The following is a 13,028-nucleotide window of genomic DNA, read 5'->3' on the forward strand; positions in this document are numbered from 1 at the left end:
TCCTCAGAACTATTTATCCAAAGGAGTTTAAAGTTTGCAATTCATTTAACAAATACAAATAACTATATCACAGTAACTGCAAAAGTAAAACAAGTGGAAAATATGTATAAATCAAGAATAGCCCAAGAATAAATTACAATCAGAAATAATCCATGGGTTTCCCTGGTGGCTCAGCTGATAAAGAACCCGCCTGCAATGTGGGAGACCTGGGTTCAATCTCTGAGTTGGGAAGATCCCCTGGAGAAGGGAACAGCTACCCATTCCAGTATTCTGGCCCAGAGAATTCCATGTACTGTATAGTCCATGGGGTCACAAAGAGCTGGGCATGACTGAGTGACTTTCACTTTCACTTCAGGAATAATCCATAACCTCCAAAGTAAAAATGTGGGCAAAGATTTGAATTAAGTGTCTCTCTAGGGACAGATAATTGGAAACTAGGATAGTTGAACATAAATAAAATATATAAAAACAATCACAGAATGTTAGGTAAGGATTCATCATCACACACAAGTAGGAGTAGGGTCTCTCAGAAACTGCACAGAATAAGAGGTTATATGATTTGTAAACTTAGAGAGATCTAAAGCCACGGTGAATCTTAAAAATGGTTTCCATTTAGGAGTAACATGAATTATCACATAGTCTAATATTAAAATATAACTGAAAATAAACTAGGAGGAATAATATGATCAGCAGTGTTTTGGGTTCACTCGGTCTCTCCTGATTATTTCTTCTTATCTGGACAGCATTTGCACTTTAGATTTCTTTAGCTCAGATGACATCTCTGTTCACTGTTTTAAGATTACTGTCACTGCTATTTACCAAATATCTTTCTGACCCCACTAATACCTAAAATTTAGATAATTTGCTTTTCCAAAGGTCAATGCCCAAACTACTAAGGGCATTAGATATTGTCTCCAAATTTATGATGAAGAGACATAAAACGCTTTAACTAGAGAAAAGAGACAACCAAAGAAACTTTTAATCAGGTCCCCTTTGGGACAAGGAAAACACCATTGTTTTTTGATATCCTGGTTTTGGATATCCAACCATTATTAATCTGTAGGTGATCTGGGAAACAGACTCTTGGAGGGCACAAACAGAACCTTGTGTGCAACCAGGACCCAGGAGAAAGGAGCAGTGACCCCACAAGAGACTGACCCAGACCTGCCTGTGAGTGTCCAGGAGTCTCTAGCAGAGGCGTGCGTCGGTGGTGGCCTGCTGCAGGGTTGGGGGCACTGAGTGTAGCAGTGCATGCTACTTTTTGAAAGAGGTATCCATTACTGCAATTACTTCCACCAAAGTTTGGCCCCAGGTAAATAGCAGGGAGGGAACACAGCTCCACCCATCAACAGAAAATTGGATTAAAGATTTACTGAGCATGGCCCCATCCATCAGAACAAGACCCAATTTCCCCCTCAGTCAGTCTATCCTGTCAGGAAGCTTTCATAAGCCTCTTATCCTTCTCCATCAGAGGGCAGACAGACTGAAAGCCACAATCACAGAAAATCAACCAATCTAATTCTAGTAATGGAAACTAGAAATCACAAAAAACTAACAAATCTAATCACATGGACCACAGCCTTGTCTATTTCAGTGAAACTATGAGCCATGCCGTGTAAGGCCACCCAAGACAGATGGGTCATGATGGAGAGTTCAGACAAAATGTGGTCCACTGGAGAAGGGAATGGCAAACCATTTCAGTATTCTTGCCTTGAGAACCCCATGAACAGTATGAAAAGGCAAAAAGAGAGGACACTGAAAGATGAACTTCCCAGACCAGTAGGTGCCCAGTAAGCTACTGGAGATCAGTGAAGAAATAACTCCAGAAAGAATGAAGGAATGGAGCCAAAGCAAAAACAACACCCAGCTGTGGATGTGACTGGTGATGGAAGCAAGGTCCAATGCTGTAAAGAGCAATATTGCATAGGAACTTGGAATGTTAGGTCCTTGAATCAAGGCAAATTGGAAGTGGTCAAACAGGAGATGGCAAGAGTGAATGTCAACATTTTAGGAATCAGCCACTAAAATGGACTGGAATGGGTGAATTTAACTCAGGTGACCATTATATCTACTACGGTGGGAAACAATCCCTTAGAAGAAATGGAGTAGCCCTCATAGTTAACAAAAAAGTCTGAAATGCAGTACTTGGATGAAATCTCAAAAACACACGACGATCTCTGTTGATTTCCAAGGCAAACCATTCAGTGTCACAGTAATCCAAGTCTATGCCCCAACCAGTTATGCTGAAGAAGCTGAAGTTGAATGGTTCTATGAAGACCTACAAGACCTAGAACTAACATCCAAAAAAGAAGTCCTTTTCATTATAGAGGACTGGAACGTAAAAGTAGGAAGTCAAGAAACACCTGGAGTAACAAGCAAATTTGGCTTTGGAATACAGAATGAAGCAGGGCAAAGGCTAATAGAGTTTTGCCAAGAGAATGCACTGGTCACAGCAAACAGCCTCTTCCAACAACACAAGAGAGAGACTCTTCACATAGACATCACCAGATGGTCAACATTGAAATTGGACTAATTATATTCTTTGCAGCCAAAAATGGAGAATCTCTACAGTCAGCAAAAACAAGACCAGGAGCTGACTGTGGCTCAGATCATCAACTCCTTATTTCCAAATTCAGACTTAAATTGAAGAAAGTAGAGGAAAGCACTGGACCATTCAGATATGACCTAAATCAAATCCCTTACAATTATACAGTGCAAGTGAGAAACAGATTTAAGGGACTAGATCTGATAGACATAGTGCCTGATGAACTATGAACAGAGGTTCATGACATTGTACAGGAGACAGGGAGCAAGACCATGCCCAAGAAAAAGAAATGCAAAAAGGCAATATGGTTGTCTGAGGAGGCCTTACAAATAGCTGTGAAAAGAAGAGAAGTGAAAAACAAAGGAGAAAAGGAAAGATATACCCATTTGAATGCAGAGTTCCAAAGGATAGCAAGGAGAGATAAGAAAGCCTTCCTCAATGATCAATGCAAAGAAATAGAGGAAAACAATAGATAGGGAAGACTAGAGATCTCTTCACAAAAATAGAGATTCCAAGGGAACATTTCACTCAAAGATGGGCTCAATAAAGGACAGAAATGGTATTGACCTATCAGAAGCAGAAGATACTAAGAAGAGGTGGCAAGAACACACAGAAGAACTGTACAAAAAAGATCTTTACAACCCAGATAATCACAATGGTGTGATCACTCACCTAGAGCCAGACATCTGGAATGTGAAGTCAAGTAGGACTTTGAAAGTATCACTACAAACAAAGCTAGTGGAGGAGATGGAATTCCAGTTGAGCTATTTCAAATCCTAAAAGATGATGCTGTGAAAGTGCTGCACTCAATATGCCAGCAAATCTGAAAAATGCAGCATTGGCCACAGGACTGGAAAATGTCAGTTTTCATTCCAATCCCAAAGAAAGGCAATGCCAAAGAATGCTCAAGCTATCACACGATTGCATTCATCTCACACACTAGTAAAGTAATGCTCAAAATTCTCCAAGCCAGGCTTCAACAGTATGTGAACTGTGAACTTCTAGATGTTCAAGCTGGTTTTAGAAAAGGAAGAGGAACCAGAGATCAAATTGCCAACATCCGCTGGATCATTGAAAATGCAAGAGAGTCCCAGAAAAACATTTATTTCTGCTTTATTAACTATGCCAAAGCCTTTGACTGTGTGGATCACAACAAACTCTGGAAAATTCTGAAAGAGATGGGAATACCAGACCACCTGACCTGCCTCTGGAGAAATCTGTATACAAGTCAGGAAGCAACAGTTAGAACTGGACATGGAACAACAGACTGGTTCCAAATAGGAAAAGGAGTATGTAAAGGCTGTATATTGTAACCTTGCTTATTTAACTTCTATGCAGAGTACATCATGCGAAATGCTGGGCTGGAAGACGCACAGGCTGGAATCAAGATTGCCGGAAGAAATATCTATAACCTCAGATATGCAGATGACACCACCCTTGTGGCAGAAAGTGAAGAAGAACTAAAGAGCCTCTTGAGGAAAGTGAAAGAGGAGAGTGAAAAAGTTGGCTTAATACTCAACATTCAGAAAACTAAGATCATGGCCTCTGTTTCCATCACTTCATGGAAAATAGATGGAGAAACAATGGAAACAGTGGCAGACTTTATTTTGGGGGGCTCCAAAATCACGGCAGATGGTGACTACAGCCATGAAATTAAAAGATGTTTGCTCCTTGGAAGAAAAGTTATGACCAACCTAGACAATAGAGACATTATTTTGCCAACAAAGGTCCATCTAGTCAAGGCTATAGTTTTTCCAGGTGTCATGTATGGATGTGAGAGTTGGACTACAAAGAAAGCTGAGTGCTGAGGAACTGATGCTTTTGAACTGTGGTGTTGGGGAAGACTCTAGAGTCCCTTGGACAGCAAGGGGATCCAAGCAGTCAATCCTAAAGGAAATCAGTCCTGAATATTCATTGGAAGGACTGATGTTGAAGCTGAAACTCCAATAGTTCGGCCACCTGATGAGAAGAACTGACTCATTTGGAAAAGGCCCTGATGCTGAGAAAAACTGAAGGTGGTAGAAGAAGGGACAACAGAGGATGAGATGGTTGGATGGCATCACCAACTCACTGGACATGAGTTTGAGTAAACCCGGGGAGTTGGTGATGGACAGGGAGGCCTGGCATGCTGCAGTCCATGGGGCCACAAAGAGTCAGGGAGGACTGAACTGAACTGAACTGATCATGTCAGAAGTCTTTAAGAGAAAGAGGCATACAATGGGGAGTCTGAGCCCTTAGGTGGGAGTGGGGTGAGGGGAGAAGTGTTGTGGGTTATAACCTTATCAGAAGAATAAAGCAACTTTACATAAGACCACAATGGATATGTGTGTGCCAGAAGTCCCAAGAGAAGGGAATGATCATTTCTAAATGAGTGAGATTAAGAAGACTTCAAGGTGGAGGTGAAGATGGAACTCTGAGGCAACATTCTGAAATGCTAGTAACAGAAGCAGATATAAGTTCAAGGAACTGCAGCACTACAATTAGGTTAAAGTGGAAAGAAGGTTAGGCGCCATGGAGAAATCTTGAAACTTGAAGCCACAGTGTGAAAATAATGTTATAGATTCTTATCAGTCAAGGTTTTTATTGGCTGTTACAGGAATCTGAAATTTATCTTTGCTCCCAGTTTTATTGTTTTCAAAAACTATGTTGATCAGTCAATTTTCATATGAAACTGAGCAAAATAGAAGAAATGAAGTTGGGGAAAAGAGGTGAAATGGACACAAGACAATCAGATAACAGTTTCTAGGTTAAAGACACTGGAGGAAGCAAACCACTTAGGGTCAAAAAATAAAGATTATTTTTTCATAATGGAAAAAACAGCATCTAGGAATGTTGGATGATTTATTGTCATACATTCCTAAGGGTTATGCTTTTTGTTGTTAAACTTCTGTTGAAAACTGTATCTTTGCCTAAGTATCTAATGACAAATCCTCTTCGGAATGTGATTTCAAATTCTTTTTGGAATATCTGAAGACTCTCAAAAGAACTTGAAATGTGTTCTTGTTACCTATCAAATGTTAGAAACACTTGCCTTTCAAAACAGCAGCTGCAGGGTGAACATCTAGAAAGCAAACCCAGAGAGGCTCCCCTTCTTTTTTCTGTTAACCCAAGTAGTCTCTATATATTTTTCAATCTCTTTTTTCTACACCTTTTAATATTAACCAAAAGTGATGAATGGCGGGTGTGGAAGGAAGGGGACTGGAGAAACCCCATCCATTTGAAAGAGTTCATTCTTTTTACTCTGTTTTGCAGAGTGTCATTTTAAATAAGTGCTAGCCAGGAGAAGGTTTTTATTGTTTTGAACCGCAGGCTTTATATTACCTAAAAGAAAAAAAGAAAACCTCTCAGCTGCAAGTTGGATGCTTCTGGCAGCAATACAAATCTAGCACCACCCAGGGAGGGAGCGTATTTGCTTCTTCGCTCACTTCTGGCAGGGCAGAGGAATGCTGGACATCGAGAGACAAGAAGGGAGGCTGTCCAGAGCATTGCCACGCAGCTTCCCTATTCCTCGCCTTGGGCCTCCTTCCTTGTGAACACACAGGTAAGGACATTGAGGTGCTGATGCAAGTGGAGGATCCTAGCTCACTGTGACCAAGTCAGGGAGGAAGTCAAGTGCAATGCACTGAGGATGCCTACTAGGTCTCAACACCCTCAGGAAGCTCAACCTGGCCTGGCTGAGGTCATAGGGTTCTCATTCCTTCCACCACACTGCTAAAAAGGTCCTGTGTTTCTTAGCCTTTCTATCTTTGTGTATCACTTTGAAGCATGCTTTTCTCTAGACTGTTAAGAAAAACATTGAAACAGCCACTGAATGTTTGCATTTTGACAAATCAGAGGCTAGTTGTTCATCTGTTTTTCTTTTGTATTCAGAAATCAGAGCTGACAGCAATATTGACTGCTGAAAGTAAAATATCATCTAAAGTTTCATTTTCAATGTAGTGTTATAAAATACTACATGTGGATAAAATATAAAATTTAACATTAGACAGGGAACTGAAAAACTACAGAGATAAAATGTTCCTATAATATGGCAGTCGTCTCTAAATATAAGGTTCCATGTTATAAATTTGGGTTCTTAATGAATTTTTTATATCATCAATTCTGTTTCCACTTAGATGTCAGAAACTGAGCTGGAAAAGATAAAAGTCAGAACAGCTGAGCATTTTGAAAATGACAAAAATAACATTTCTTGGTTGAAGGAAGGTAAGTTCTCTTATTGTTGATTTTCTATCAATGTGAAAATTGTGCCTTTGTTTATAAGCAAAAAAGAGAAGGCAGAAGGAGGAAAAATGCCCTGCAGTTCAAATGATATTAATACTTCTGGTTTTCTGTTTCTTTCTTTTTTTTTTTTTTTTTTTTTGGCCTAAGTGGTAGATTGAGGGTGTTTAGTATTGAAATGCTTTTTGTATGTCTTAGGCTGTAGGACACTCAGATGATTTTATGGGTAGGGGAATATATACTTCCAATTCAGATACACGTTACCTATAAGGTTCTTGTTGTGCTAGAGAATTTTCTCCTTTGTAGCCAGGAAGATGAAATCATTTGAGGACAAGTAATTTTTAAATAACAATCACAGAAAGGAGTGCAGGCTGAGGAAGTCATGTCTACAAATAGAATCGTCATTCACTGCAATTACAGAGCCACCTTCCCAGGGGAGAGTGCTGTCGGCCACAAGCACTGTGTGCGTAAGATGCCTGCTTGAAATACACACACAAATCGATAAGTCCTCCTAGGAGGAGTACAAATTTGTGCACTTTCGAAAACACGTATAAACTCATGATTATTTACTAGAAGGCTTTATTTCATAATCTTTTCTTTTTATAAATACCTTTAATGTTTCTTAAAGGAAACTGATTTGATATTTTATTTAAATAGATTAGTTGTCTCTTTTACCCCATTTCCTGAATCTATTCAATTGTTAAAAGATGACTCTTAAGTAGTTGTCATTCCTCAAAACTGTTTTCTAAGGTCACAGGAGACTTTAATATATATGTCAAGTAAGTTCTATTACATCAAACATCATCATCATTAATACATCAAACACAATGACAATGTGCATTAGTGATTATGCTGAATCATCAAAACAACCTTATAAAGCACTAATTACTCCTAATATTCAGGTGAGAAAACAGAATCTCAAAGAGTTTAAGTAAATTACCTAAAATTACAAAATTAGGAAGTGACAGAGCTGGGATTTGATCCCAGACCGTAAGACTCCGTAGCATATAAATTTAACTACCACCTTTCACTGTGTTTCAAAGAAAAGATGTTTAAGTCACTTGTCAGGACATGATTGTGCTCAAAAACTTTCCTGAAGTGTTTAAATCAACACCTTCACTTTCACATATACATCTTCCATCCACTCTTATTCTTAATTGCTCTTTACCACCACTGTCATTTTTCAACTGTTCACTCTTTTAAAAAAGATTATCCTTCTGCCCCAGGGCCCCATAATAAAATTTAATAGCTGGGACTCATCTCTAGTGAAGACTTTATTTCAGGTTAAAAGTGGGTACAGACATGAAGTATTCTCAGAATCATTTCCTTCCAAAAGCCACAGTGCTAAGAAATCCTTTTTTTTTTAATTTTAATTAAACAATCTTTTAAATACAATCTTAAAAAAAAAAAAACAGAAGTAAAAACAAAAACTGAACTTAGGCTAAAGATTCCCCTGTGTTTTTGTTGGGAAGACCAAACCCCCCAAGACAGAGGAGTTCTTTACTGCTACTTATAGGAAAGTTTATCTTCTTTTGTTTTGCTCCAGCTGCTCCATGCTATAGATGTATCATAGAGAAATAATGACAAAATTGATAGACCAGTCAATTGCTTCCTGAAAATTTTTGTTTTTAAAAAAACTTTCTCTACTAAGTACAACTTAGGATTGAATTCTTGTATTCTACAAAATCTAATTTCCCAGGTGACCTGTTTTATCCCATTTGGACACAATTTAATCTACACTCAAATTATGTTTACTGTATTTCATTAATTGTGAATTATCAGGAGGAGTTAGTTTTTGAACATAAATGTCTTTTCATTTAATGTTAAGAAAAAGTTTATATGTTGGCTTATTAAAAAAAAAAATAGACTGGTGCAGTGGCAATAATAGAGGATTTGAAGTCAGGTAGGTGAAGTTTTAAATTTTCTGCTCACTTGTTTGCTAGCTGGTGACTGTACTGTTATTTAACCTCTCTGAGCTTCAGATTCCTTAGCTAAGGAGTATAATATCTACCTTGTGAAACTATGGGGAGGATAGACCATTATTTCGTGTCTTTTATCCCCTCTTTAAAGCATGGTTCAAAATCAGATAATTATTTTTTGAGATTCTGGTTCATAGTTTGAACAATGAGCACTACGATCAATGCTATATGTTTTTATAGCACTGTCAACAGAAAGAACCTCTATAAAGAGGCAACAAGGCAGTTTATCTGGGATCTTAGAATTGCAGTTTGGGGAATCACAGATTTGGATGGAAACCAGAAAAGTGTCTGGTCACAGAAAATGGGCAGGGGAGTTATGGGGAACAGAGGAAGATTGTGCAGGCTACACAAGCTGGTGACTGAAGATCTGGACAGGAGAGTAAATCTGTTCCACATATGACTTGGCTATCGAGCTTACTTATCTTTTACTGGGGATAGGTGGGATTTCCTTAGTACAGAAAAAGCACAGTTCTTAGCACTATTCTTTCCTTCTGGCAACTCAGCCAACTATTCAGTCGCTTTATTTTCCCATGTTCAGTCAAAGTTCAGCATGGGCAGCAAACATGGAGGTCCTTCTTGCTTGCCTCAGTCATTCCCGCCATTGTTTCTCTCACAGCATTTCATGTAAATTCCTTCCTTTGTCCCCGCAACCGTTTGGTGTGCTGGATATTGGTCCATTCTCCAGATTAAAAGACAGAGGCTCAGAGAAACTAGTTTTATTTTTTAATCACACAAAAAAAATGCTTTTATTTATTTAGCTTCTTACAATACTCACATATCAGAAACTGAAAAATTCATATAAATGTTTAGTCTCTAAGTCATGTCCAAATCTTTGGCAACCCCATGGACTGTAGCCCACCAGACTCCTCTTTCCATGGGATTTCCCAGGCAAGAATACTGGAGTGGGTAGCCATTTCCTAGTCTTTCCCAGTCTACTGTTTTCCTCTACTTCTTTGCATTGATCACTGAGGAAGGCTTTCTTATCTCTCCTTGCTATTCTTTAGAACTCTGCATTCAAATAGGTACATTTTTTTTTCTCCTTTGCCTTTCGCTTCTCTTCTTTTCACAGCTATTTGTAAGGCCTCCTCAGACAACCATTTTGTCTTTTTGCATTTCTTTTTCTTGGGAATGGTCTTGATCCCTCCTTCCTGTACAGTGTCACGAACCTCCAACCATAGTTCTTCAGGCACTCTATCAGATCTAATCCCTTGGATCTATTTCTCACTTCCACTGGATAATTGTAAGGGATTTGATTTAGGTCATACCTGAATGGTCTAGTGGTTTTCCCTACTTTCTTCAATTTAAGTCTGAATTTGGCAGTAAGGAGTTCATGATCTGAGCCACAGTCAGCTCCTGGTCCTGTTTTTGCTGACTGTATAGAGCATCTCTACCTTTGGCTGCAAAGAATATAATCAATATGATTTTGGTACTGACCACCTGGTGGTGTCCATGTGGAGAGTCTTCTTTTGTGTTGTTGGAAAAGGGTGTTTGTTATAACCAGTGTGTTCTCTTGGCAAAACTCTGTTAGCCTTTGCCCTGCTTCATTCTATACTCCAAGGCCAAATTTGCCTGTTACTCCAGGTATTTCTTGACTTCCTACTTTTGCATTCCAGTCTGCTATAATGAAGAGGACATCTTTTTTGTGTGTTAAGTTCTAGAAGGTCTTGTAGGTCTTCACAGAACCATTCAACTTCAACTTCTTCAGCATTACTGGTTGGGGCATAGACTTGGATTACTTTGATACTGAATGGTTTGCCTTGGAAACCAAACCAAAAGAGATCATTTTGTCGTTTTTGAGATTGCACCCAAGTTCTGCACTTTGGACTCTTTTGTTGACTATGATGGCTACTCCACTTCTAAGGGATTGTTTCTCATCGTAGTAGATATAATGGTCACCTGAGTTAAATTCACCCATTCCAGTCCATTTTAGTTCACTGATCCCTAAAATGTCAATGTTCACTCTTGTGATCTCCTGTTTGACCACTTCCAACTTATCTTGATTCATGGACCTAACATTCCAGGTTCCTATGCAGTATTGTTCTTTACAGCATCAGACTTTACTTCCATCACCAGTCACATCCACAGCTGGGCATTGTTTTCCCTTTGGCTCAGATCTTCATTCTTTCTGGAGCTATTTCTCCACCCTTCTCCAGTAGCATATTCAGCACATACCAACCTGGGGAGTTCATCTTTCAGTGTCATATCTATTTGCTTTTTCAAACTGTTCATGGGGTTTTCAAGTCAAGGATACTAAAGTGGTTTGCCATTCCCTTCTCCAGTGGACCTCATTTTGTCAGAACTCTCCACCTTGACATGTCTGTCTTGGGTGGCCCTACACGACATGGCTTATAGTTTCATTGAGTTAGACAAGACTGTGATCCAAATGATCAGTTTGGTCAGTTTTCTGTAATTGCGGTTTCCATTCTGTCTGCCCTCTGATGGCTCCTTAGAGGCTTGTAGAAGCTTCCCAATAGGAGGGACTGGCTGTGGGGGACTCTGGGTCTTGCTCTGATGGGCAGGGCCAAGCTCAGTAAATATTTAATCCAATTTTCTGTTGATGGATGGGGCTGTGATCCCTCCCTGTAGTTTGACCTGAGGCCAACTATGCTAATGGTAATGGTGACCTCCTTCAAAAGGATTTATGCCAGGACTGTTGTACTCAGTGGCCCTGACCCCATGGAAGGCACTGTTGACCCACACCTCTGCTGGAGACTCCTGGACACCAGTCTCTTATGGGGTCACTGCTCCTTTCTCCTGGGTCCTGGTGCACACAAGGTTTTGTTTGTGCCCTCCAAGAGTCTGTTTCCCTAGTCTTATGTAAGTTCTGTAATCAAATCCCACTGGCCTTCAAAGTCAAATTCCCTTGGGGTTCTCAGTCCTTTTGCCGAATCCCCAGGTTGGGAAATTTGTTGTGGATCCTAGAACTTTAACAGTGCGAGAACTTCTTTGGTATAATTATTCTCCAGTTTGTAGTTTGTCTGCTTTGTGGCTCTGTAGTCAGGTTCACACACCACATCTTCCAGGTCGGCTGCAGCCTGAGTACCTGTTCCCATGGCAGCCCACTGCTAACTCATGCCTCTACAAGAGACACTCAAACACTCAAAGGCAGGTTTGGCTCAGTATCTTGTGGGGTCCCTGGGTCCTTGTGTGCACAAGGTTTTGTTTGAGCCCTCCGAACATCTCTTGTGGGTATAAAATTTGATTCTAAACACGATTTTGCCCCTCCCACTGTCTACTGGGGCTTCTCCTTTGTCCTTGGACGTGGGTATCTTTTTTGGTGGGATCCAACATTCTCCTCTTGATGGTTGTTCAGCAGTTACTTGCAATTTGGGGATTTTCACAGGAGAAGATGAGCGCACGTCCTTCTACTATGCCATATTTTAGGGCTGTTTATAATTGATCAAAACCCCTTCCCCCTTAAAAAAGAAAAAGAAATAAAGTAATCTTTCAGTATCCACCAGGAGACTGACTCCAGTACCCCACTGTAGACACCAACTCCAAAGATGCTCAAGTCTCATACCAGATGGTGTGGGGGTCAGCCCTCTCTGTCTGCAGATTCAGAACCCATGGATAGGGAGGGATGAATGTAGAAATCCGAAAGCTGTTCAAAACCTTCTTTATGAATAACAAATTAATTGCCTCTCTCATCACAGTGTCTCTTGCCTCCCTCTGAAACTCCAGCTGAATACTGCCCACAGTTAAAATATAGGGAATCACAGCACTGCCAGATTAGGGTTGGAGCAAATGCTCACTGGGTTTATCTACCCAAATCAGTCACCACAGCACCTGACCTTGAAGTGAGCGTGGGACCAAGAAGAGTCAGCATCGTCACTTCCAACCTAAGTACTGATACTCTTTCTAACTTTTCATCTTCAAACACTCATTCAGTGTATCCAATTTGATTTACATTTATTAATAGTTATCAACAGAGACAAGGCATGAGCATAATAGAGCACATTTAAAAAAAAAAAAAGGAGGAAAGAAACACAGTCCTGCACTCAAGAATTTTACCTAAGTGTCCTGCTTTGGCCTGAAAGGTGAAAAGGTTCTTTGCTTTCTACTTCTCTCAAAGGGTTGGTTGAAGCAACATCCAGAGCTTCTTACTAACAATTAGGGTAAACAGTGTTTAAGAAACACATCAATAAACCTGAAAATGTATTCAGAATAAAACTAAGTGAATCTAGTTTTATCTTCTATCAAACTACCAGGCAATCTTGTATCACTACTGCCTTTGAACTCCTGACTTCTCAAATTTTAGATTGATCAAATTCCTGACTCTCAACTTA

At 39.8% G+C, this 13,028-nt stretch overlaps 1 protein-coding gene across 1 annotated transcript in view; it reads left to right on the plus strand.

The window, feature by feature from the left end:
* The first annotated feature begins 5,660 nt into the window (after nt 1-5,660).
* The window catches only part of MDFIC2 (MyoD family inhibitor domain containing 2), a 108,416-nt gene continuing 101,048 nt past the window's right edge, over nt 5,661-13,028 (plus strand). Inside the window, exons 1-2 of the mRNA XM_070456145.1 lie at nt 5,661-6,086; nt 6,661-6,748. Coding sequence (XP_070312246.1) covers nt 6,661-6,748 — 88 coding nt within the window. The 5' untranslated portion in view covers nt 5,661-6,086. The remainder of the gene's footprint in view (nt 6,087-6,660; nt 6,749-13,028) is intronic.

This window comes from Odocoileus virginianus, chromosome 26 (assembly GCF_023699985.2).
Source record: "Odocoileus virginianus isolate 20LAN1187 ecotype Illinois chromosome 26, Ovbor_1.2, whole genome shotgun sequence".
NCBI lineage: Eukaryota > Metazoa > Chordata > Mammalia > Artiodactyla > Cervidae > Odocoileus > Odocoileus virginianus.